The 27,443-nt window shown below is 42.9% G+C and overlaps 1 protein-coding gene across 1 annotated transcript in view; it reads left to right on the top strand.

Moving 5' to 3' along the window:
* The window catches only part of KCNH8 (potassium channel, voltage gated eag related subfamily H, member 8), a 275,136-nt gene that overhangs the window by 82,219 nt on the left and 165,474 nt on the right, over positions 1-27,443 (top strand). Inside the window, exon 2 of the mRNA XM_015426954.1 lies at positions 16,976-17,209. Within this exon, the coding sequence (XP_015282440.1) occupies positions 16,976-17,209 (234 nt within the window). The remainder of the gene's footprint in view (positions 1-16,975; positions 17,210-27,443) is intronic.

The following is a 27,443-nucleotide window of genomic DNA, read 5'->3' as shown; positions in this document are numbered from 1 at the left end:
AGCCGTATGAGGAAAGGCTGAGGGACTTGGGAATGTTTAGTCTGGAGAAAAGGAGGTTTGGGGGGGGGACATGATTGCTCTCTTTAAGTATTTAAAAGGCTGTCACTTAGAGGAGGGCAGGGAGCTGTTCCTGTTGGCAGCAGAGAATAGGACTCCGGTTTAAATTTAGGGCAGGAAGGTACCGGCTGGATATTAGGAAGACCTTCTTTACAGGAAGAGTTGTTCAACAGTGGAGGTGGTGAGTTCCCCCCTGCTGGCAGTCATTAAGCATTGGCTGGACAAACACTTGTCAGGGATGCTCTAGGCTGACCCTGCATTGAGCAGGGGGTTGGACTAGATGGCCTGTATGGCCCTTTCCAAGTTTGTAATTATATGATTCTATGATTCTACAACAGACCATAGCTCTATCCAGTATTGTCTACTCTGACTGGCAGCAGTTCTCCAGGGTCTCAAATAGAGGTGTTTCATGTCATATATTACCTGATCTTTGTAACTGGAGATGCTGGGGCTTGAACCTGGGACATTCGGCATACAAAACAGAACCTGGGACATTCGGCATACAAAACATATATTACCTGATCTTTGTAACTGGAGATGCTGGGGCTTGAACCTGGGACATTCGGCATACAAAACAGATGCTGTACCATTGATCCATGGCACCTCCCAGCCAGTAAGACTGGATTGCCTACTCCACCTTGGAAAATTCATGGAGACTTGGGGGCTGTGCCCAGGAAGGACAGCGTTTGGGTCGGAAGGGAGCTCGGCACACACGTGATGCCATATCCAGTTTAAAGATCAACTCATGCAACCCTTGCCCTTCCGGTGGAGTGACTTCCTCTTGTCAAAATTCACATTTAAAATTAAATGTCTTGCCTCATATCACTTCCCTGCTTTTTTGTCTCACCTTACATCACTTGTAGGCATCTTATGCATGTGTGCTTTCTGTTATACTTACCCTTTGCCCCTAAATAGTTGAGTTGGTGTAACTGACTGATATCCAGTTATGATCCATTAATAGGGTTGCCAGCTCGAGAGTGGGAAATACCTGGAGATTTTGATGATAGGCCCTGAGAGGGGCAGGGTTTGGGGAAGGGAGGGACTTCAGTGGGGTATAATACCATAGAGTTCACCTTCCAAAGTGGCCATTTTCTCCAGGTGAACTGATCTTTGTCATCTGGGAGATCTCTAGTCACCACCTGGCGGTTGACAATCCTATCCATTAAACCTAAAGAACTTCAACGTTAAGGAGAAAAATCCACTCTGAAGGTCCATAGGAGGACACCAGCCAACATCAGTCCTATCTGTTTCTTGACCTTCAACTGGTCTTTGATCTTTAGTGCCTTATAGGTGACAAAGAGTTACTTCTAGCCTCTATGGTATAAAATAGTAGAAATGGAAGTCCTGGAATATCTACCATCTTTAGCCACTCAAAGACTTCAGTTTCTCCTAGACTTTACCATAGAATCCATCCTCTGAAGTTGCCATTTTCCTAGGGGAACAGATTTCTGCGGTCCGGAGCCCAGTTGTAATTCCAGGAGAACTCCAGGCCCAACAGTTAAGGGATATCTAGGTGAAATGCTGCTGCTGAATGGACTTATCATATTTGTTTCCTTTTTTCTGTTTTAGTGAACAAGGATGGGACCTTGTGCACACTTATTTTGAAATGTGTAACAAAGATAACCACTGAATCAATATGAATGTATAGGATTGAGATGTAAGCAACTGTAACTCTAGTCTGTACTGGGAATGTTCTGTATGAGTCCCGTCAATAGGATACCATATTATTCCCATGTTTAATGTCTAATGATATAAAACTCACTAGTTCTCAGATATTATCCTAATGAATGTTTCAAATTTTAACATAACTCACCCCTGCTGTGTTGAATGTTTCAGATTCTAATTTCTCCGACTAGTTATTTCATATTACTCAGGAATATTTGTTTGTTTAGATTTTTATCCCAGTAGTGGCAGGTGTCCAGATGAAAACAACTTCCCTACATGTACAGTATTCTAACCAGGTCATGAGAAGTATTTCAAACTCCTGCTAAAATCTTTAGTAACAGACCCATTCCCACTCACATCATACCTGCCACTTTGTGCCTCTCATGCAGAGAAATCATCTTGACTAATTATAACATTACAATTACTTTTCAGTTAAACCTTCCTGTACTGTACTGAACCAAAATACCCCTCCCAGTTAGGTATGCCATTTATAGTCTATGAAGTTGGTGGTGGTGGACAGAATATTTCTGTGATTTTTTTTCCCCTCACAGCGTTGCAAAACATTCATAGTAATTGTAATTGCATTGCCTGCAGGATGCCAGCCAGAGTAACACTTTTTGCCCTTACTCCAGTCAGTTACAGATAGCAGGGACAAACAGCCACAGAGAGACAGCCCTTTCTGCACCTGTATTTTGCCTTGGTTTCTGAGTGCTTCCTATTCTTCCATTCTGCATTCCCTCCTGCTTTCACTTCCATTTTGTGTTGGGGCTTTTTCTTGTACCTGCATTTGTTTTACAGGAATGTGCATTCAGACCACTTCCAGAACACTATTGCCCCACAATTACCAAAACTCCTTTTGCTGCTATTCTTTCTTCTCATCCTCATTTGAATTGCTAATCCTCTCTAAAGTAGAATTCTTTCTGTATTTAAGTGCTGCCCACTGCCCTCCCCTGTTTCTGCCTCTCTTTCTTTAGGTTGATGCTTCATCCCCATTCTGTTTTCTTTCCCTCTTCCAACAACAAAAGAGGATGTGCCCTCCCATTCAGGCAAACTTTAGAAAAGCCAGAGACAGCATAAGAAGGAAACAGTAAATATAATGGGCTAGGGGATTCCTTGCTCCCAAATGTGTCATTCTTGCATGTGTGGGCCTGGATTTACCCCTCCCTTTCCTTTCTTTTTGCAGAATCACGAAGGGAGAGAGGGAGGGGTTGGGTCTGTAGTTAAAAGTTTAGAAAGATGTTTGCCTTTCTCTTCATCTTAGACAAAGCAGCCAGTTAGCTCAAAAATGTGGGTTTTGCTTTTAGATGCAGAATGCTTACAGAATACACAAATAATTAAACTGGAGGGTGGCACTAGGAGGAGAGATGTCAACTAGACACCCACTAATATGTGGAGTGCCTCAGCAGGCGATTCTGTCCCCAGTGCTGTTTAATATCTATATGCACCCCTCACCCAGCTGGCTCAGAGTTTCGGGCTCAGGTGTCACCAGTATGCTGATGACGCCCAGCTATATCTGCTGATGGGCGGCCACCCAGACTCTGCCCTGAAAAATCTGGCTGAGGGTTTGGAGGCCGTGGTGGGATGGTTGAAGTAAAGCTGGTTGAAGCTGAATCCAGCTAAAATGGAGGCTCTGTGGCTGGGGGGGGGGGGATTTGGGATTGGGGAGTGAGAACTCCCAGCCCTTGCACACCGGCATCTACTGTCAGGAGTCTGGGGGTGATCTTGGACCACGCTCTATCTATGGAGGCCCAGATCATCAATGTTGTCTGGCAGGCATTTTTCCAACTGCACCAAGTCAGAAAGCTGCCCCCCTACCTGTCTTGCCCCAACCTTGCCACAGTAATCCACATAATGGTCACCTCCAGGCTGGAGTATTCTAACTTGCTTTACATGGGGCTACTCCTGAAAGTGACCAGGAAGGTCCAACTGGTACAAAATGTGGCTGTGCAGGTCCTTATGGGGACCCCACAGAGGCCACATATCTACCCAGTGCTGCGTAAGCTGCATTGATTGCCAGTGGAACACTGGATCAGGTTCAAGGTTTTGGTTTTGACCTTTAAGGGTCAGGGACCAACGTACCTTTGGGACCACCTCTCCCTATATGTCCCTGAAGGGCATTAAGATCAGCAGATAAGAATCTTCTGGTGGTTCCTGGCCCCAAAGATATCCGGCTTGCCTTGACAAGGGCCAGGGCCTTTTCGGCCTTGGCCTCAGCCTGCTGGAACTCCCTGCCAAATGACATCCATGTCCTGTCTGACCTACTAAAGTTTCACAGGGCTTGTAAGGCAGAGAAGTTCTGCCAGGCTTTTGGTTGAGGCCAGCGATGGCTCCTCACATCTGCCTGGCACCCTCCCCCCCAAAAAAAAACCTGCTGAATGCTAGATATGCTGTGTTCTTAAAATGTTTTTAAATATTTATGTAGGGCCAGGGCCTTTTCGGCCTTGGCCTCAGCCTGCTGGAACTCCCTGCCAAATGACATCCATGTCCTGTCTGACCTACTAAAGTTTCACAGGGCATGTAATGCAGAGAAGTTCTGCCAGGCTTTTGGTTGAGGCCAGCGATGGCTCCTCACATCTGCCTGGCACCCTCCCCCCCAAAAAAAAACCTGCTGAATGCTAGATATGCTGTGTTCTTAAAATGTTTTTAAATATTTATGCTGAATGCTTTTAATATTGAATTTGTTTGGTTTTAATTGGTTTTATAATGTATTGAACTATTTTGTTGTAAACCGCCCTGAAGGGGAAGGGCAGTCAAGAAATCTAATGAAACAAACAAACAAACAAACCACTGCAGAGGGAATGCTTGCAACTCTGAAGTCAACACTTAAGGCTTGACTCCTTGGATTCTCTGGAGCAAGCGGTCAATGCAGAAAGGGCTGATGCTGGAATGTCTGTGATGTCTTGTGAGGAAGGGGGAAAAAGATGCATGGAAGCAGGAGGGGAGGTGTGGTTTCTGCAGAAGCAAGAAATAGCACAAAAGCCAGTGAAGTAGAGGTTTATTGACACTTTTCACATCCCTATCCTCTTCATTTTGAGCCAAAGAAGTCCTTTAAAAACTTTCAGCTCAACACTAGTATATTCTGTGGCCTTGGTAGTTAATAATTCTACAAGAGTCAGAATGTGACTGCCAAAGTTAGAAGCACTGTTGTATTCATTCTTCAACCTTGTGCTGACCTTTAAGTGACAATAACTTGTAGCTCACTGATCTGGCTTATTTTAGTACTCAGAACTGAAAGACGCACATTTCTGAACCAAGCCTAGATTGAAAAAAACATTCCCACTATTATGAAATTCTCAAGAGTTGTTAGTATTTTTCAAGGATCTCAGTCAACAATGGCAAGAAAACCAACTTAAGCATCCATTTTCTTTTTTGGGTTTAAAGTTCACTCCATCTCTGAAGTGCCAAAATTAATTTAATTTATTGGGAAAACTGTCCACAGAACAGCAATCCCACAATATCACCATTTAATTGAAAATGGGACTTGTGATCTGGATTCCTTAGCCATGGAATGCAGTATTCGGATGTGCTGTACTCCCAAAATAAAATGTTCCTGTCCTGGGTATGCCATTCAGTCAGTTGCAAAGAGACTACTTTTATGGATTTAAAAATCTATCTGACCACCTAATACTGATAACTGGCAATCTAACTCACGAACTTGGTGTCTCTGAAACATGTGACATATTATACAAAGGAATATAAATTTGATGGCACATGGGATCCTTTTCTGGAGTTCTTTGATGACAACTATATTGTCCCACAATCACTCTGATACAATCTCATCTCGCTGTCTCATCAACAGACAACTCTCCTTCATTTCTTCCCTTCCTCCTCCTCCTCATTCCTCTTGCTGCTCCTCCTTGTTTATGTACATAAATGCCCTCAAGTCACAACAGATTTATGGCGACCCCAGCAAGTGGCTTTCAAGGCAAGTGAGAAGCAGAGGTGGTTTGCCATTGCCTTCCTCTGCAAAGTCTTCCTTGGTGGTCTCCCATCCAAGTACCAACTCTTTGTATCTTCTGAGATCTGACAAGATTAGGCTGTACCAGCCACCTTCCCTCCCTCCTCCTTATTTACCTGAAAACTAAAGACAGCTGTGAATTGATAGAAAACAATAGAATCTAATTTTAACAACTTCTTCTGCTGATAATTCCTATCAATGATGCATCTGGTTTGCTGAATCTCCACTTTTTATTGGATTGTATTCTTTTTATTGTTAATGAAAATGTTAAATAAATTACTGATCTAAAAAGCAAGTACCCACCACCACCACCAGGACCTCCAAGGATCTGAACAGGCTGAAGCAGGAAAAACACTGCATTGTGTTTTTGGTTTGCCATATTTTTCCTAGAACTCTAACAATCATGGTAATTGACATTTTAAAAAAATTATTTAAAAATGCATTTGGCTTTGTGTTTTCTGCAGCATCATTTTTAAGAAAAACACCTCTTTTCCCATTCTGTAGGTTTATCTAATTTACACTAATGTTTCTGTACTTCCCAGATTCATATCTCGTGTGATGACTTGTTATCACAACACCACTTTGATATAAATGGAAGATTTGTTGTTTGACGTTCTGATTTGTACTGCAAGAAAGGAAGAAAGAGAAAGACATTATTTTATTATGGGTTCCTAAGTATACAAAAAAATTCTGATATCGCTCATAAGACATCTGTTCACTAGGGTTTAGAAAGTAATGTTTAAAGAACATTTTAAGACAAGCCTAACAGAAGATATGTGTTTTTGAATATGCCTAGAGTTATTAGATTAAGGCTGCAATCCTATGCCTACTCACCCAAAAACAAATTCTGTTATACATGAGGGATTTTTTCCAAGTATATTTGCATAGCATTGGAATACATATGAGCCTGTAAATAACTGTGTTAAAAGCAGAAGTTCAGTAGATGTTGCTTCTTCTGTCACAATACTGCTGTTGTGAGTGAGTCTTACCTGACCCTCTTTGCCTACAGAATCTAGCTAATCCCAGAAGAAAAGTGGTGCAAACCAGGATTTATTGGAAAATAAGTTCTAATGCACTTTGAGCTCAAAGCTCTTCCTCCTGAGACCAGCTTTCGATAGCATTAGTAGGTAGAGAACACACTCAGTAAGAATCTATGAATGTAGCATTGTTGTCAAACATTTATTCCCTTGTGGAAGAGCTTTGAGCTTTAAATGTGTTGGAACATGTCAGCTTTTCCAACAAAATATTGATTTGTGCCATTCTGGTCTTCCTCCTTTCCTTTTATTGTGCAAGATCGGTGCACATTGTCTAACTATGTAGAAGCAGTTTTGAAGTGTATGTAATAATATGTTGAAATACAACGCCTAATTTCCCAAAAGCTATTGGATTTCATTTGCTAGATGTGCCGGATCCCATTTGTGAATAACAAAAGAAAACCTGAAAGAATTTACAGGGATATCTAATCTGATAATAATATTTCCTTGTAAGTGGCACAGAAAATAGTGATGAGACTAGATGAAGACATGCTTTCACACAGGCTAAATAACAGTTTCAACCCACCTCAGCAACCTTTTGCAAGTGGATTTTGCCATTTCACATGGTAAAATCCAGTTGCAAAATGCATTGAAAGTGGATTGAAAGTGTGTTATTTAGTGTGTGAGAGAATATGGCTCTTTCAGATGAGATGTGTTCTACCTCATCTGCTGCTCTAGGATATTGTCACAGCTCTTCAGAGTCTCCAAAGAATGGATGAGTAATCCCCCTCCCTTTTCAGAGAAGGACCTTTCTTGGTCTGATGCTGCCTTAGTGGCTATTGAACCAGGTGAAGGACTCTCCCTCCCCCCCCCACACACACACAGTGTATCACTAATGCTTAAAGTTCACTTCTCTAAATAAAATTATGGTGGGGAATATAAATTGAGAATTGCTTTCAAATACAACAACAACATCAAACCTTTATTGGCATTATATACTAAGGAGAATACAAGACATAAGAAGTACTCAATACAGTTAACACAAATCTCGCTGCCACCATTTCAACAGTTACAGCATTTTTTGAGGAAAGAAGAAAAAAGGACATCATTATTGGATTGGCCTATTAAATCCTTTAACAACTGGTCTAATTACTTATAACGAATGTCAACATAATAATCACAGTACAGAACGACATGCTCAATACTTTCTACTTCCTTTCTTCCACAATCACATAGCCTCTGTGCATAAGGAGTCTTGAGAAATCTCCCTTGAAGTTCTGGAGAGGGCAATACATTAAAACAAGTACATGGAACATTGAGGGAGAAAAAAAATATGTTGCTATCATCCCCACGGGAGGAATCCCTAATCTCAGGGGAAAACATCTACAAGAGGCACGGCTACATAGTTCTTGCAACTCAATATCCAAGAGTCTTTGTTTAAGTAAGACAAAGGCATTTTTTTCTGACAGGGAAAGCAGCTCATCAAAGCTTATCCCTATAACAGCAATCTTCTTCTCTATAAAGGTCAGCCAAGAGGACTGATGAAACTCTGTTAAAAAACTCTGTTAAAAAAAGTGGTTTTAAAATGTAATTTTAGCCAGAATTTAAATGTTATTAACCACACTCTAGTCTCTAGCAACCTTTGATTAGTTCCAAGACACATTGCAACATAAGAGACACACATAGGAAGGCCTAGCACTAACAAAATATGAGCTTTCGTGAGTCACTGCTCATTTCTTCAGATAGCAGTGAGTATCTGAAGTTGTTAGTCTTTAAGGTGCTACTGGACTCTTACTCTTGTTACTCATACTAACAGGGCTACCCATCTTCATCTATCTGTGAAACAAGGACGATTATCATGAATGTTAGACACTCCCTCATGTTATACAGAAAAGGTGTGTTACTGAACGTAACTGTAACCTGTATATGCTTGTAAGCCAACCCCCTCTTTTTTCATAGAATACCTGGAAAACAAACCTAAGTCTTGCATTGGAGTTAATTCTGTATTTTCAGTCCCACTTTCTTTTACTGTAAACACACTCAAAATGACTAACAAATTCACTAAAACCAGATTTTTAAAAAGTAATAAAACTATATTTTGTGGGAAAGGAATATTAAGTAAAGAAATCAATATATAAAATGCAGTTTGTTGTGTTAAAAGCTCAAGGACTGCCGTCCCAGCCTTCAGCTGGCCAAGTTCTACCAAATCTTGAGGCCGCTTATTAAGAAATTTCTGATTCACAGGGATAGAACTGTTAGGATCATCCAATAAGATATGAAAATTCCGCTGCAGCTAATTAGCCTGGCCCTGAATCTCCTTTTACCCCTTCAGTGTTCCTTTCTGCTTCATCTAATTCACTCTGAATTAGCTGAGAGGACGAATGACTTTGCAGTAGGTAATTGTATTTTAAACAATAAGGAACCCAGGAATAAATTAATTTGAAAACTGCAGATGCTTTCGAGATACATAATCATTAGCTCTTATGTAAAGGCACCATCATCAATTTGCACGGCAAGCATATGATTTTAATTCTCTTACTAGTAAGGGAATCTGATTTTGTTTTGACAGCAGAATCGCACACCGAGACATATAAGTGCTAATGATATTCATTTTCCATTTAGGAAAACAAAAGTGGGTAGCTTGAGGAGTCAAGCAATGCCTTGAACCTAACCGGAGTGTGGTTTTGCAGTGAACAAGTAAAATCTACTTAATTGTCACGGAGAAATCTGGAAAGGGCCTTAATTGGTTAGGGTCAGAACTGAGCTCACAAGATCTGCAGTATAAGAAGTCGATTCAGTTACAATTTCAGCACTTTATTAAAATTACTGGAGCCTCATTAAAATAAGTCAGTGATACATAAGTCTTCAGGGGTGGACTGGCCACTTTAGGCACTGGGACATCTCTGAGTATACCAACGGCCTGCTTCCCCACCTGGGCTGGGCAGCCCAGCGGCAGAAGATCTGTGAGGGAGACAGCACCCAGCCCACCAAGCCCTATGTGAGGCCAGGGAGCCACTGCCTGAGGCCCGTGTGAGGCAAGGAAGCCAATACCAGCCCACTTGAGCCCCGTGTGAGGTGAGGTGGCCACCTCCTGATCCCTGTGCAAGTCCCACACTGAACATGGAAGCAAGGGAGGCAGCGTGCAGCCCTTACAAGGTGAGAGAGGCAGTGCCCGGCCCATGCTAGTAAAGGGAGATGGTGCCTGCCAGAAGGAGGTATTGGGAGGCTGCCAACTGCTTCTTCTTCTCTCCTTGCTTTCTTTGAGGGGGTGGGGCCAGTTCTTTTCCAGGCCAGAGTGGGGCCAGAGTTCTTTTCCAGGGTACCGCCCCCCCCAGTCCATCCCTGTACTCTCCCTCTTTCTCATTCACTGATTCTGCATTCTCTTTCTCTGTCTTTGGAAAAGAAGGAAGGGGTTTAGTAAAGAAGATGAAATTTCATAGGTTAATTCCCAGAATGGATTGTAGGAAAGGCTCATTCCTCGTTATAATGAACATCACTTTCTACCATAATATTTATTAAATTTACTAAAGCACTTGTTCCTTGACAAATATGGATAGACTATGGATCACTGTTGAAAATTCATTGAATACCCACTGTGTTCAATTGTGGAAAGAAGTCCTGGCAGTTTTCAAACATCACATAATAGGTCCAGAACAACTCTGTGGAATGTGTTAATGAGAAGTGAGTGGAGTAAAGTGATCTGGAAATGTGTTGATTGCCTTTGCATTGATTTTTAGTCCTGTCTGAGAAGCATAAACAATTCATACATATACACAAACGTAGGGCAAAAACACCCTAATTATTTGTAAGATTTTTTTTAAATTGGGTCTTTTGATTATTGATTGATTAATTCACAGCCTGCCTTTGTTGTAGGGCTGCCAAGTGGGGGCGGGTGGCGGGTAAACCCCCGCTTCGGAGGCCCGATTTCTGCCGCCGCGGAATCGGGCCCTGGGGGGAACTCCGCCCCCCAAAGCACAGCGTGGCCGCTTCACCAGAGGTGACACAACCACATCAATCACGTTGGGGGCGTGGCCCCGATCGTCAAAGGGAAAACTCTATGGTTTTCCCTCCGACGATCGGGGCCACGCCTTCAACGTGATCGACGTTTGCGTCACTTCCAGTGATGTGCTGCCGGTGCACACGCGCACATCGAAGGACGGCTCCCGGAGCCCGGCGAGGCTCCCCCACCGTTAAGATATTTTGACTTGGCAACCCTACTTTGTTATTGAGGCTCAAGGCAGATTACAAAGTCCAGACAGCAAGTCAATGACAGCACAAGCCATCCAGAAACAATGCAATCGGATTAGGATTACAGCAATTTGGAAATGATGCAGACAAAGAAGCGTATCATCCATAGTGAGACAGATGCTAATTTTCTGCCCCCAGGCATTTTGCCTCTACTCTAATCAAGCTGATTACAATGTGTGTTGCACCTTTGCATCCTGAATCCCTGTTTTGCTCCATCCCTCCCACCTTCTGACTGGGATATAAGAACTCAGAGATGTCCATCCCAACTCATATCCAATAAAGGGAGCTTTGACTCTCAGAAGTTTTGTTGGTCTCTAAGGTACTACTCTAAGGAGCTGCGGTGGCTCAAGTTTGTTATTGAGGCGCAAGGCAGATTACAAAATCCAGACAGCAAGTCAATGACAGCACAAGCCATCCAGAAACAATGCAATCGGATTAGGATTACAGCAATTTGGAAATGATGCAGACAAAGAAGCGTATCATCCATAGTGAGACAGATGCTAATTTTCTGCCCCCAGGCATTTCCCCTCTACTCTAATCAAGCTGATTACAATGTGTGTTGCACCTTTGCATCCTGAATCCCTGTTTTGCACCATCCCTCCCACCTTCTGACTGGGATATAAGAACTCAGAGATGTCCATCCCAACTCATATCCAATGAAGGGAGCTTTGACTCTCAGAGGTTTTGTTGGTCTCTAAGGTATTACTAGACTCGAATCTAACTGTTTTACTGCAGTCCAGATGAGCTACCCTCTGAAACCATTGCCATGGACGTATCACTGCTTGCTGGGGTTTAGGCTTACAGGGGTACCAAGACTCTGCAGGGGTGGGGGATCAACTAAAATGAGCTGCCCCATAGCCAGATGGGTCCGATAAGTTTTCAGACTGCATTAGGGGATTTTTCTGCTGATACGATTGGTGCTCCTGTCAATACGTTGGTTGACCTCTGGAATGGGGAAATGACCTGGGCAATTGACATGATTGTACCTAGGCAGCCACTCTCAAGTCAAAGAGCCAGGGCAACCCCTTGGATTACTGAGGGGCTTTGGACAGTGAAAAGACAGGGGAGACAGCTAGAGCAACAGTGGAGAAAGACTCGGGATGAGTCCAGCAAGGCATGAGCTAGAGCACATTTGAAATCCATGGTGGTGACGGCAGCAAAGACCATTTTCCACCACCGTTGTATCTGCACAGCGTAGATCTGCAGAACTCTTCTAAGTGGTCAGGGGCCTACTGGATTCTGGCCAACAGGAGGAGGTGGATGGTTCTAGGGTGCCAATTTGTCCAGTTGTGTGGGATACCTTTCAGCTTGTGCAGTCTGGAAATGTGGATAGGATTCTGGGTGGTTTGAGACTTACCAACTGTTTGTATGACCCTTGCCCCCTCCTGGCTGTTTAAATCTGCTGGGGGAGCCTGATGGACTGGGCTCAGGAGACAGTAAGTGCCTCCCTGAGAGATGGGGTGGTTGCTCCTGCCTTGAAGTGGGCAGTGGTGTATTCACTCCTAAAGAAGTAGGGCTGCCAAGTCCCCCCGGGGGGTGGGGAAACCCCCGCCGCAGAGGCCCGTTCCCCGCAGCCGGCAGATCAGGCCCAGGGGGGAACCCCACCCCGGCGTGCGCGTCACCAGGAAGTGACTCTATGTTTCCCCTTTGGATGGTCGTGGCCCCGCCCCCAGTGTGCCCGGCGTCATAACGTCACTTCCTGGTGATGTGCGTGCAGCGCGCGCATAGGACGCCAGACGGGAGTCCCCCACTCCCGACAATTTTCGACTTGGCAACCCTTTGGACCCAAGAAAGTTAAATAAATACCATCCAGTCTCAAATGTACCATTCCTGAACAAGGTGATTGAACTAAAGATGGCTGGCATACCTCAGAGATTCATGAGTGAAACAGACTCTTTAGAAGCATTCCAATCTTTCAGGTCTTGTTATGAGACTGAAATGGCCTTGGTTGCCCTGGGGGATGATATGCACTGGGAAAGGGACAGGGAGAATGCAACCCTGTTAATTCTCCTGGACCTCTCAGTGGCTTTCAGTGCCATTGATCATGGTATTCTTCTGGACTGCCTTTTGGGACTGGGACTAGGAGGCACAATTCTGTGATAGTTCCAGTCCTAATTTAAGGGTGGATTATAGTGTATGGAGCTGGGGTCTGCTGTTCTGCCCCTTATCCTCTGGCCTATGGGGTTCCCAACGTCCCATCTTGTCCCCCATGCTTTAAATTCTACACCTTGTCCCCCATGCTTGGAATTCTACAAAAAGTTCCTGTGGAGACAATGGCATATTCAGAGGGTGGACTCTATAACATCACATCCCTGATCAGTTCCCTCCCCTTCCCCAAATTCCACCCTCCCCAGGCTCTATCCCTAGATCTCCAGGAATTTCCCAGCACAGTCTGCAATCCTACAAAATAGTCAGATGCACCTCAGAAGCCTGAAACCAGTTTCTGTCTGCAAGAGTAAGGTTGGCAATTTCCAGGTGGGGCCTGGGGATCTCCCAGATTTACTACAGAAACTCCAGACTACAGAAATCAGTTCCCCTGGAGAAAATGCCTGCTTTGGAGGGTGGACTCTATGGCATTTATACTCCACTGTGGTCCCTCCTCTTTCATAGCCCCACCCTCCCCTGGATCTACCTCCAAATATCCATGTTTTTCCCAAACTGGAGTTGGCAACCCTAGGCAAGAATCAAAGAAGGGAGAACAAGATTATAAAACTCTTTCTGGCTGATGTTTGGACAGAAAGTGTTCTGGCAATCTGGCCCAAGCTATTTAGGATCTACGGTTACGGTCAGACACACTAAATAATCCACTTTCAATGCACTTTCCAAGTGGATTTTGCAAGTTCACACAGTAAAAATACAGTTGCAAAGTGCACTGAAAGTGAATTAAAAGTGGATTATTTAGCATGTGTGACCACAGCCTAATGTAGTTTAGGATGTTCTATCAGTCAGATAGCAGGCTATGAGCCACAGACCAACAATCAGAGGCCAACAGCCCTTAGGCTGTTGTCAAAGGCTTGCTTCTTTAGGCAACCTCAAGCTTTAAAGGTGCTGGCAAAAACACACCTGGATCATCTGGTTATGTGTTCCAGTTCTCTCCATTCCATGTGTCATTGGGCAAGCTTAGGCTTTATAGGTGCCTGCAAAAAAGGTGGGACCGATGCTCAGCCACAAATCATGGGCCGTGATCACACAGGCAGTTTGGCTCGACACAGCCACTCATCCCCTCCGGATCAAATGGGTGCAGTCAGACAGTCACATCTGTCAGGTGTTCCGCAGCCATACTTATCCATAACAGGCTTGGAGGATGGCTTGGAGCTGGATTAAAAAGGCACCACATCACAAGTGGTGTTTTCGGTTTCCCGCACAGTCATCGCACATGGCCGGATGTCTGAATGTGAGGGAGCACAGGCAGAATGGATTTGGCAGTCTGAACCTGCAGATCCATTCCGCTGCTAGGGAGTTGTTGTTGTTGTTGTTGTTTTTTCTTTTTTTCCTTTAATCTTTTTATTGTATTGTAAAATACAATACATATGACATATATTGGTTCTAGATTTCTACATATAGCAGTGTGCATTTGCACACGCATGCGCACTATGCACAAACATGAATTTTGAAAAAAAATTATAGTGTGCTCTGTGGCTTAGGCACTGCAATAATGTGTATGCTTTACCACAGGATGTCTCCATGGGTAACCTGCAGCAGGGTTTGCTGTGTGGCTGATATGCCCCACAATACTTTAAACCAGTTCAATTAGAGGCGGCACCATATCACGCCAAGATGCCAGTGTGACCACAGCCGTGGTCAGCCCAGCAGGTGTTGCAGTTCCTAAGCAGCTTGAAATTAAAGTGGTCATTGAAAGTTTTATGGAACGAAAGATGAATAAATAACTGGAAGTATGAGTGGAGTGGGGTGGAGTGGAGTGGAGTGGAGTGGAGTGGAGTGGAGTGGAGTGGAGTGGAGTGGAGTGATGGATGGATGGATGGATGGATGGATGGATGGATGGATGGACGGACGGATGGATCAGCCTCTCCTTTAAAGAACCAGAACTCTATTTCCCTTCAAGGAGGCACTCAGAGTTGTAGTCAGAAGCCCATCAGTCACTCAAACAGCCAACTGTACAATTCTTTCTATAAAGTACTGAGACTGATGCATGGAGAAGTTATTTCAGCTCATACTTTATTATGTACAGGATAACTTGAGAAACTTAGTCTGGCCCGAGGCCAGCTTATATCCACATAGCAAACCACACCCCAAACACACACCCACAACCGTGATAGACTATTTACAGTGTTCCCCAGTCCCATAGGTCCCTCCTTGGATCCTAGCCGTCCAATAGGTGCACGCTAGGATCCGTTTGGGCTATTGTCTTTGGAAGCAAAGCTTGGGCCCTTTGCATGGCCACGTGTGTGGCCCGACGACATGCACGGTCTCGCTGGGTACACAACACTTTTGCTAATCATACAACAGCTGCTGCCTCTGTCCTGAACCTAGGGTTCTCAGTCCTGCAACAGCAAATGCCAGGAGAATTTGGGGTGCTGCCTAGGGAGGGTGGATTTTTAGATAGACGTGACATCACTTCCTGGTAATGCTGTAGGATTTCCCCAAATCTATATGGTAAAGGTCATAGAGACTTGGGAAATTCCTAGAGTGGCACCATCAACACTATTTGCACCATATTTTTTCACACTACTCCTCAAATTATTAATGGGGGGGATTGACTGCATAGTGGGGAATATCCTGATGCTGGGAGGCAAATAGCAAGCCTACCTGGACCACAGCTAGGAAACAATAGACAGTTGGCTTTTAGGACAAACAAATTAAAGCTGAATTGTGGTAGGTGAATCTGGTGGGAAATCTTTGGGCCCTGAAGGGGACTGATTTCCTTTTATTAGATAGAATTTTGGTTTTCCTTTGTCAGCAGATACAGAGCTCAGTAATGCAGCTGAACTAGCTCTCCTTTTTTCTAAGCTGGTGTGGGCAGTTTTTGGTTAGTGCTTGTGATGAGTTGTGTCTTGGCTAGTACGGTTCCATACCCCCCTTGATCTGAGCTATTTTAATGCTTTTTTAAAGTATGGCATTGAGCATATGGCAAAACAGCCTATGTATATTCGAAATGGCTCAGTAAGAAAACAAATTAGTAAAATAAATAGCATCTTCACTATTTTCTATTTGAACTAATCACAGGCTGAATTTTATTGATTGATAGCTATATGAGAATTTATGAGAATGTGTGAAGAGCCGTGTCCTACGGGCTTCAGTTGATATATCTCAGTACTTCGCACCCTCTTCACTGAAAGGAAGTGGTGGGGAATTCAGTGACTCCCTCCAATCCACACACACAGCCTAAAAAAGGTGTTTTGTCTAGCTGAGAATAACTTCCAGCATGCAGAAATAGCTAGAAATAAAGAGTAACTCTTCAACAATCACCTATGGGCAAATTAAACAAAAGCCAGTCATGCTCCAGGCATTACTTTTCTTGCACTGGGCAGGGACTCGTTTTGAGCAATATAAGGAAGGTTCTGGAATCCAGAAGTCATATGTGTTGGCTGAGGTACCAGCAGGAGAACCACTAACAGTCATCTGTAGAATGTCTTTTCCCCTCATCCAAATAGTCCTTCTCCATCCCAACAGTGATAGCACCAAAGCTCAAAGTTTGTATCCAACTGATAAAAATGTTACATTGGTGCTATAATACAGCAAAAAGTAAAACTTGTTGAGACCTCTCTGTGAGACCCTCCTGAAAGCTGAAGGTTTCAATGGCATCATTTGAGGATCCAGGAACTCTGGGAAATTTTATAGTTTCTAGTACAGCTGATATCAGTGCTAAGGCCTTTCTGTCATTGTTCATTAGATTGTTGATAGATTATCATTTGTGTGGGTTTTTAATTGTGTGTGTATGATATGGTTTTGGAATTGGGCTCAGGCACTACTAAAACCTACAGGTGTAAGGCTACATAACTGTGTAAAACAAAAACTCAACTGTGAAGACTATGTATAGTTGAATACTGTACTGTTCTTAGAAAAAAGAAGTCATATTGATAAATAATGTTTTTACATTTGTGTTTTTCTACAGATAGTAACTTCATCCTTGCAAACGCTCAGGTGGCAAAAGGATTCCCCATAGTTTACTGTTCAGATGGCTTCTGCGAGCTCTCTGGATTTACACGAACGGAAGTCATGCAGAAAAGCTGCAGCTGTAAATTTTTATACGGTGCTGAAACAAATGAGCAGATGATGATTCAGATTGAAAAGTCGCTAGAAGAAAAAGTAGAATTCAAAGGAGAAATCATGTTTAATAAGAAGAACGGTGAGTATTATTTTATCCATCAGCGCTCAATTAATTCCAGACAGACTGTATGTATTACCATTATTTGATGCAAGGGTTATATGACATCCACTTGGGTTTATTGTCATTGTATAAATGTTCAAAAGGTTATAAAAATGCCTTTGAGTGAAAGCCCACTGAAAGAGCTATAAACTGCAGTACTGGGTTCTGCTAATTCAGTAAAAGAAACATTAAGTACCAAACTAACTTTTCTCAGTTTTCCATTGAATGTGGCCATTGGCTTATAGTTACGGAAGCACACAATTTCAGATAATTTATCAAATCTGATTCTGACCCGGTCTACTTATGCAGCAGAATGAGATGACAAAATGCTATGGTGGTAGAATGAACAGTACCACTGCAGACTGGGGTTACCAACCTGGAGTTCTCCAGGAATCAGAAATGATTTCTGGACTGGAGGAAGCAGCAGCTTTGGAGAGAAGACTCAATGGTATCCCAAACTCACTAAACTCCCTCCCCAAACTTTGTCTTCCTCAGGCACTGCCTCCAAAACTACAGCAATTTTCCAGTATATGAAAAGCTAGACTAAAGTCTTTCTCCCCAATGGCCTAGTTTTATAGCATGTTTTTACACAGGGGAGTGCCAGCAATGAATATCCTGTTGGGAATCCATGAAGTGAAATTTCATGGTGAATTTGGATGTACTTGCCATGATACAGAAGCCTTTTTTTGTTCTAATTTCCTAATTTTGGGATGTAATTTTGACAAAACAAGTCAGCTATAAATGCAACCCGGAGCAATCTGTGGCTTCATGTACATAGCCATCACTGTTTCTGCAAATGTGACCTTCTCAGTGGTGATACTAGGAAACTAGGATTTCAGAGTAACTACAAACAGCTCTCTTGTCTGGACAGCAATAAATTTCTTTTGCCTGCAATTGTTTTTAGTTTCCCCTTTCACAATAACAGTCCATTATTTTAGAAAGCAAACTATCAGCCAGTTGGTTTTAAAAGTCTGAAATCTAATTGAAACTTTTTGCTTCCCTCAAAATTTTAAATTTCAGATGTTTATTTCAAAGTATATACAGTGTTCAGTCACTTATCTGAAGATTACCCACCACTTTTCATGCAAGGTATAGCACATTCTGATGCAGTTCTGCTATTCTGGATCTACTACTGTGGGTGGCCTCAGAGATAAAGAACTGCAACCAGTTGGTATTGTACAACATGGTTCGATCAGGGTTTAAAATTCTGGATTTTAAAGAAAAATACACATTTTCCCTAGTTTCACAATCTGTACATTACGACAAACTGCAAAAGTCAAGGGGCACCTTAAAGACCTTCTCCTTACATATTTCTCCTCTCTATCCTTACATCTACCTCCCCTATGTTAAGATCTTCTGTGAGGGAATATGGATTGTATTCCAGCTACCCACCTGCCTCGTGGGACAGACATGTGATGCCATCTAATTTAATTATTTTATAGGTATTTTATTATCATGTAGTTATTATGATGATTTTATTATGTTGTACACTGCTCAGAGTCCTGAATGGGCCATTGGCCTGATCCAACATGGTTTCTTTTATGTTTTTATGTCTCTCTATACTCTATATATACTCTATCTCTATATATACTCTATCTTCTTGGTGCTTGGGGGACAAGAGTGGGAGGCCTTCTGAAGTTCTGGCCCCGCTGGTGGGCCTCCTGATGGCACCTGGGTTTTGGCCACTGTGTGACACAAAATAAAGGAGTAAACAAATATGGAGGAAAATGGCACCACCATTGCTGTCTGAAGCAAGTGCTTCACACTGCTTCATTTTAAGGCCAGTCTTTTGTTTGTCTGCACCCTCTCTCCATCATGTCCTATCAAAACATCTGCTTGATTCTACTGGAGAATTTGTGCTCAGATATATATTTAATTACTTGAGAGTATCTACTAAGTATATGTCTTGCAAGTTCCAGTATCAATAAAATGGAGTTTATCTCCTAATAATGTTACCTACTTTTTTTTCTCAGCTCTGTTCTAATTAGGCAGAAAATCTATAGGTGTTGTTTTTCATGCGATAGGCATAAAGTGGTAGAGTAAGTTTCACAAGTGACAGTTCTGCCTGCCATGCAGGACACGGGCAGAGATAAAAGGAACAAAGAGAAAGCAGACTAGTTTCATTTTTTCTGATCTTGAAGGCCCATAGATGGTAACATGGGAGGGTACGAGAGCCAGTGAATAGGGAAAAGACAGAGCTCAGCCTCAGTGCTATATGGGAAAACATTTCATCCAAACAATATGCATCTAAAATAAAATATTGTTCCACTTTTGTTGAAAGATGCTGTTAAGAGCTCTGGGTTCTTGCTCAATCCTGGTCTCCTGTTAAAGAGTCAGGTGTCCATAACACTGAGAAATGATTTTCCCAACAGCATCAAATTAGGAAGCGAGCTCCCTATGAGAATTTGCAGATATCTCATCTGGCCACTCATATCCATGCTTCAGTAACCTAACACAGTCAACATGTGGGGCTGTTCTTTAGGATGACCCCAAATTTGCAACTGCTGCAATAAATATTTATATAGGTTGCGATCATACGTACCAAAAATGGTGGCAATGGTGCGATTCCCCTGCAGAGTAAAGGGGCGCGATCAGACGGACACATCTGTCCAGCGTCCCGGAGTCGTTGTCAGGGCATCGTATCACACAGCAGGAGCATGGGAAAAAGCCATCGGGTAAAACCTTCTAGTATACGGAACTGTGGGGGGCGCGACCAGAAGTGTGATCATGTAAACGCACATTATTGCAGCCCGGGGCAAGCAGCCTCGCTTCCCGCCCGCATTTTCTCCCTTGTGTGATCACAGTCATACATATTTATTTGCTATATGCAGCTTTTCATCTGTTCTCTGGGGCTAGCTGAAGGAACAGTGTCATGCCATGGTCCCTTCCTTGGCTGCCAGTTAATATTTGGGTCTAATTCAGGGTGTTGGTGCTCATCATTAAAGACCCTCATGACTTGGGGTCTACACACTTCAGGGACCACTTCTTGTTGCAAATTCCCATGCAGTAGCTCTGCTTTTCCCACCAAGGTCTGTTATCAGTTCATCAATTTTCTAATACACTTTCTGCCACACCCTGGGCTCAGATGTTTTCAGTAGCAGTCCCATGCCTCTGGAACACCTTCCCAGAAGAGTTCAGGGCTCCAACCCTCCTGGGCCAAACTGATCTGTTCCAGAGAGGTTTTGGTGCAGCCTGAGCTTGGGCAAAGGGGGAATACCCTGCTGGTTGGGGCATAAATTGGTTTTAGTTTTTTTTTCAAAGTGTTGTTTTAAAATTTGCTTTATTAACTTATTTCAAATTGTGTTTATATTGTTGTCGTCTGGGTTGCCTGGAGGAAAGACGGGTATTGAAATATTTTAAGAAATAATTAAAATAATTGCATACACAGTGGATCAATACATACTCTACAGAAGACCAATAATACGTTTATAATACCAGGAGCAATTCTGCAATCCCTGTCTCACCCTCCCCCCAGTTTTAAAATATAGAGAGAACAGCAGGAAGTTGAGCGTGGTGCCCATGTGCTGAATCTTTTCAAATACAAGGATCCTGTGGGAGTTTCATGAAAATTCAGCAGAATGATGCCCTGTGGCATTCGGTACATTAGCATTTAAAGCTTTGTCTCCAAACCAGGTTCCTGAAATCTGATTCAAGGAAGGTCATGTGTAATGAATATCACTGAAAGCAAGCAATCTTCTTGCACCAGTAGTTTTAAAGCTATTATTTCATGCTAGTGACTAAGCATTAAAATGCAACCAGCTATGACACAACCTCTGTTTATTTATTATTTATTACTTCTTACTGTTTTTGCAGCCAGAGTCATAAACAGCAAATCACAACTTCTGTTTATTTAACTCTGCCTTGCTTAATTTTGGTGAACACAAGCTGAGCGCAGCATCAGAATTTAATGAATGGGAGAAGCAGGCCAGGTTCACTTAAGTTGTTTTTCTCTCCCCCCCCCCCATCAAGTTGCAGCCAACTCATGGTGACCCCGTAGGTATTTTCATGGAGGTGGTTTGGCATGACCTCCTTCTGTGCAGAGATCCTGGACTTCCTTGATGGTCTCCCATCCAAATACTGACTAGGGCCAACCCTGCTTAACTTCTGAGGCCTGACAAGATCAGGCTAGCCAGGGTTATTGAGGTCAGAACTCACTTAAGCTGGTGGTTCTCAGCCTGTAGGTCAGGACCTAAAAGTGGGCCATGACTCTTGCAGGTGGGTTGCAAGGCCAGAAAAAGGATGGAGGAACAGGATGCCTCCTAGGGTTGCTAACCTCGCCTCCTACTGGGGGGGTGGGGTTCAGAGGCCATGGCCCTCTAGCGTGGGGCCCAGGGAAACAGCCCCAGATGCCCCATGTTTATGATCACCCCGGGGGCCATGTTCCTTCAGACTACAAGTGCTGGACTAAAGCTTCCTCTGCATAAAGCACTCAAAGAGAAAACTAACATGCCCAAGAGAAAGGCTCTGCCTTCTCTGTGCTGATTTTTTTTGTTTGTATTCCAAAATCTGATGCTCCGTAGCCAGTGCTCAGATGGAATGAAGTCCATTCTACCACCACATTCTTCTGCATGCGTGCACCAGGGTCCTAGAAGCATGTACTTGTGGCTCAGAAGGAAGTGATGCCCTCCAGTGGTTCCTTTTTGAGTGCCAGGCGTAAAGGTGGGAGGCCATCAATCTATATAGGTTAACCAAATATTAATGCAGTGTGGATAACCCATTCCCAACATCTCTGAACAGTTACTTGCCTGTCCTTCCTTTCAACAAGACGTTTTAGTACAATAAGTTAAAACAAAAAAAAGCTATTTTTAAAAATGACATACACAAGTCTATGGCCAGAAAATGGCTCCTACCTTTGGACTCTGCTTCTCCAAAGATTATTTTGTGTAGAGGTCAGAGGTGTTGGATCTTCTGTATAGACAAACATATCTATGTCTATATATTTGGCTTATAGAAGCTACTTGTGGTGGATGTAATGTTAAAACCAAGACAGCACTGAGATTTTCCAGCACTTCTCCTACTCAGCTGTGGGGGAAATGAAAAGGAGAAAGTAACTAGGGTGTTTTTTTTCCCCTTGTGTATAATGCTAATGGATGTAAGTCTTTATATGGCAGTGCTTATTATTCTTAAGATTTTGTGCCATACATTGCAAGCGTTTTAATGTACCTTATGGGTTATTTTAGAAGGAGCAGAAAGCCTTGGGACATAGCATTAAAAAATGGAATGTAATGTCAGGCTGTTCTGTAATTTTAAATCTAGAACCTGTAGCAAGTTTGAGTTCCCTAATTGACAGCTCTGACACACTTACAATTCAACCTTGCCTTGTTTCCAAATAGTGGTTTCAGGCGCATATCTTCAGAATTTATAATACAGAGGATTTAAAAAGTTTAATAAGAAGCACCCCACTGGGCTAGGCAAGACGTAGCAGGAAAGACACCAATTCTGAAACACCAGCTATATTTTTCTCAGTGTATTTTATGTTTAGGTAAAGGTAAAGGTTTCCCTTGCTCGAAAGCCAGTCAAATCCTACTCTAGGGATGCGGTGCTCATCTCCGTTTCCAAGCCAAAGAGCCAGCGCTGTCCAAACATGTTTCCATGGTCATGTGGCCGGCATGACTAGACACCAAGGCGCACAGAATGCTGTTACCTTCCCACCGAAGTGGTGCCTATTTATCTACTTGCAATTTCTTGCTTATGAACTGCTAGGTTGGCAGGAGCTGGGACCAGAGACGGGAGCTCACTTCGTCTTGCAGCACTCGGGTCCTGAACTGCTGAACTACCGACCTTCCAGTCTGCAGTTCAGCGTCTTAACCACTTGAGCCACCGCCAGTGTTCCCTCTAAGATGAGTTAGTGTGAGCTAGCTCACAGTTTTTTAGTCTCTGGCGTACACATTTTTGTCTAAACTCAGGAAGGATGGCTCCAGAGCAAACTAATTTAAGCAGTAGCCAAGTTGCTCGCTCACAACTTTAATGCCAGTAGCTCACAAAGTAGAATTTTTGCTCACAAGACTCCACAGCTTAGAGGGAGCATTGGCCACCGCAGCCCCCTTTTTGTATGTGTGTGTCTTTATTCGACTTTAAACCAATGCTTTAATATAGCTCAACAACTGGAATTCACCCTTGATCTCTGCCAGGCCCTTTGCACTATCAGCAGGTTCCAGTTTGCTTTGTTCACACTGATGAAGTCTTTTAGAAGGACACATTTGAAGTATTAATGTCTTGCTTTCATCTCTGAGCTGTTAAGGATTGACTTCATATGTTGGACAGATCGCATTTAGGGTTTCCAACTATGACTTGGCATTTGGCAAAATTCTGGGAGATTTAGGGGCATCACCTAAGAAACAAGAAGTCTGGGGAGATGAGGGAGCTCAGCCGGGTTGTGGTATCACTCTAGGACTTCCATTCCTCCTAGACTAGGGCCTGGAGCTCCTCAGGAATTACAACTGATCTCCAAACTGCAGAGATCAATTCCTAGGGAGAAAATGGCTGCTTTGGAAGGTGGATTCCATGGCAATATATTCCTGCAGAGCTCCCACCCCTCCCCAAACTCCATTCTTCTCAAGCACCACTCCTGAATCTACAGGAATTTTCCACTATACAAAGAGTTAGGCTAGAGTCTTTCTCCCTGGTGTTAATTAATAGGGCAATGCTTTACCATATCAAGCAGGGCATGGGCTAGAAGGTTTAATTTGGACTTTCTGCTTAAAAAAACAGACAGCCTAAATCAACCAATTGAAAAGGAAAGGCTATGCTGCAGATATAATTCATTAAAATGGCTACACCGTAAAGGTATGATCCAGCTCAGTGTGACAAGTGCTACAATCCTACATCAACTGGATTTAAGGGTTTATGACTGTTACTGTAACAAGGGCTTTTCTGAGACTTTGTAGAGGTGCTTGAAAGAGTATGTTGGATACAACATAAGAAATTTCACTCATAGAATCTGACACCAAGTTCTCACAAACAGCTGATGAAGTTGTAAAGTCATGTTTGAATTGTATTACTTTGGATTGCCACTGCAAAAATCACATAATTAAATTTTCTTTGGTACCAAAAGAAGAATCCCTTCACATCGAAAGTGCAATGTCATGGGAAATGAATCCCTTCTCCATGGCATACTATGTTTCCTAGTTCAGGATGTTTTTATGTGGCAAAGGCATTCAATCATGTGAACCCCCCGCCCACCACCTGCAGTTTGAAGTGGTGCAGGTTACTCAGAAGACAGCCTTTGGCTGAGAACTAGGCCTAATTTGTCATTTAGGAATCTACCTTAGCATTGGAAGGCAATAGAGTGACAAGATTTGTGAAAGGATTTTGGGAAATGATTATCATAAACTTTCAGTTTTTATTAAAGCATACTTTTAAAAAGCTGTAGCATACCCTATCCTATGTGGATGACTATGGAGATGTTGCAAATTTCAGTGGGCTTGCAACCAAACATAAATTTATGATTTGAAGCCAGTGGAGCTCTTTGAATTTTTGACTTTTAAATATTGAAACACATGAAGCTGCCTTATGCTGAGCCAGACCATTGGTCAATTCAAGGTTGTCATTGCCTACTTTGAATATCAATGGTTCTCTCAGGTAGGTGTCTTTCCTTTAACCTGCAAAGAAGTATCACTTTCACTGTCTGGCTCTGGGATGGGGTTGTGCACAGTTTATTTAGCACTTCACCTCCTTTGGACTACTTTGGCCTGAGCCTTCTGCTGCCATTGCACCTGCAGAGTGGAAATGGGTCCTGGGGGACTATAGGCCAAAGTTTGACACATGCTCCATGAAAGCCTGGTGGCTGTCTCAGGGGCTAGCATCGGGGACTTGCTCGCAGGCTCCAACAGGGTGGCCTCTGGCATATTGTTAGCCAGCACCTCTGCCATGTAAGGCCCTCCCTGTTCCTGCTGGTTGTCTTCAGCTGGTGTGAGGGCTCTTCCCCTGAGGACTCTGAATCTCAGTCGCTTAGCTAGTCACAGGATGTCATGACACCTTCCATGGTTACCTCAAGGCTAGACTACTGTAATACACTCTGCATAGGTCTTCCCTTGAAGTCAGCTTGGAAACTCCCGTTTGTACAGAATGCAGCAGCTCAATAACTAATGAGTACAAGGCACAACATGCACATCACACCCATCCTGCAGTCACTCCATTGACTGCCAGTCAGCATTGTTTATCACCTACAGAGCCCTACGTTTCCTAGGACCCACATCAAACCTCACCTACCATGCTCCACAACAGTGGCTTCAGTCATCTGAACAAAACCATGTAAAGGTTCCTCCATGCAAACTGGTAAGATCAGCAACTTCTCATTTAGGTACATCCTCCATGGAACGGTTTGCCAGAGGAGGTCAGGAAGGCTCCCACAGTACTATCATTCATTCCACAAAATGTGCAAAACAGAAATGTTCAGGAGGGTATTCTTGTAATGGAATTGATCTTCAATGGGAGAGAATGGCATTGCCAATATATTTTTTTAAAAAACATTTTTATTGCTTTTTCTTTTTTTTAATCTACAAACCTACAGGGTTGGGGGAAGGGAACAACCTAAAACTACAAGTAGCGAGGATCATTAATACATAATTTCAAAATAATCGATATTTCTCTATTACTCAAATAGTAGTACATGAGAGTTAATACTATGCAAATATAAAAGTATAAAGTGAGCAAATACAGTCAATGTTAAATGTAATATATGGAATACATGAACAAAACTTCCGGTGTCTGTGATTTTATTTGGACTCCTTGAGAGTTGTGTATTTATCTTTCCAACTTGGTGTTGATTTCTTGTGATTTGTTTTTCCAGTTTGGTGTGTATGTGGTATATGTTTCTGTTATTGTACAACATCTTTGTCTATTACTTTTGTAACTCTTTTCACTACTATAGACACATTAAATCTGTTAATGTTTATTCATTTATCCCATACATTACATTTAACATTGAGAGTTATTCTATTTTGCATACACAGTGTTTATAGTCTTCTGTTTTCTGAGATTCATACATAGCCAACAGGGAACATGAATTATTTATATATCTTGTCACACTCTAAGGTGCTACTAGACTCAAATTTAACTGTTTACTTTTACATAGTTTTCAGAAAGCCAGGAGGGTGGGAGTCTTTCTGACCTAGGTGTTGATAGTAGCAGACACGTTTATTTAATGCTCATTAGATATAATAATGGTCATCTCCTGTATGAAGTGGCAGTAGGCGCATGAGTGAGGTCCGGTTTTCGAACCAAATACAGTACACACCTATAGCAAAAAATATTTTCCTTCAGCCAGGCCCAATGCCAGAGTGAGCTCAGTTGGAAATCTGAGGAAAGCGTTTGGCTGGATAGGCAGTGGTAACAGGGAGGGACAGGCTTCCTCTACTTTAAAAGTCAGACTCTGCCTGACTTAACATGCAATTGGAGCAGCGGCCTACTCTCATCATATCTGGTTTGGCCCTCTCTCTGAAAGACAGCCTATGCCAGCTGAGTTTGTGTGCCATCATTTTATGACTTTGTACAACATGGCCTCCTCGCTCACAGTCTCAGTCTTCTCTGATAGTGTTCTTAGCCCTAAGGACATAGAACTGTACTTTGAACCTAAAGATATTGCTGTATAAGGGACAAGATTATTTTCTTGTACAGAACGTACCCAGAGGCAATAAGAAGAATGCACAAATATAAACCTACAAAGGCAATTTCAGACAGACAGTGATTGCTCAGAGTGGGAGCGCCCTTTGTGTGTACTTGCTGAAGCAAGAAAGGAAACCCTTTTCTTGTGAAAGACTGTCTAAAAAGCAAGAACACAGAGTATTTTTTGTTTGAAGTGCCATGTCATATAATGCTACATGTCCATATGATATTTCACTTAACTGGTAGTGTGCAAAGAAAGGACCCTGTGTGGTCAATATATTTATTTTCCTACAAGGTAAAAGGCCAAACTGTAAATCAGTGGGGAACTGAAAGTGAACAGTGACAAGTGTCTTGACTTTTTTAAATTCCAAAAGTCCTGAATGTTTCTGATACTCTTCAGCTGGGATAACAGCCTGCTTCAGCATTGGCATACACATTTTCAACAAGAGTGTTCATGTGCAGTAGTACCTAAGGCACTACTGGACTCGGATCTCGCTGTTGATACGGCAGAATAATTTGTGCCACCTGTACTGTGCTTGCAATCTACATGCTGCGCAAGCATAAGTATGAAATGAAACCCCTCATTTAGGTGTGCGTAGAACGTCTC

This window comes from Gekko japonicus, unplaced genomic scaffold (assembly GCF_001447785.1).
Source record: "Gekko japonicus isolate JY-2015 unplaced genomic scaffold, Gekko_japonicus_V1.1 scaffold162, whole genome shotgun sequence".
NCBI classification, from domain to species: Eukaryota; Metazoa; Chordata; class Lepidosauria; order Squamata; family Gekkonidae; genus Gekko; species Gekko japonicus.
This window is presented reverse-complemented; position numbering and strand designations above follow the sequence as displayed.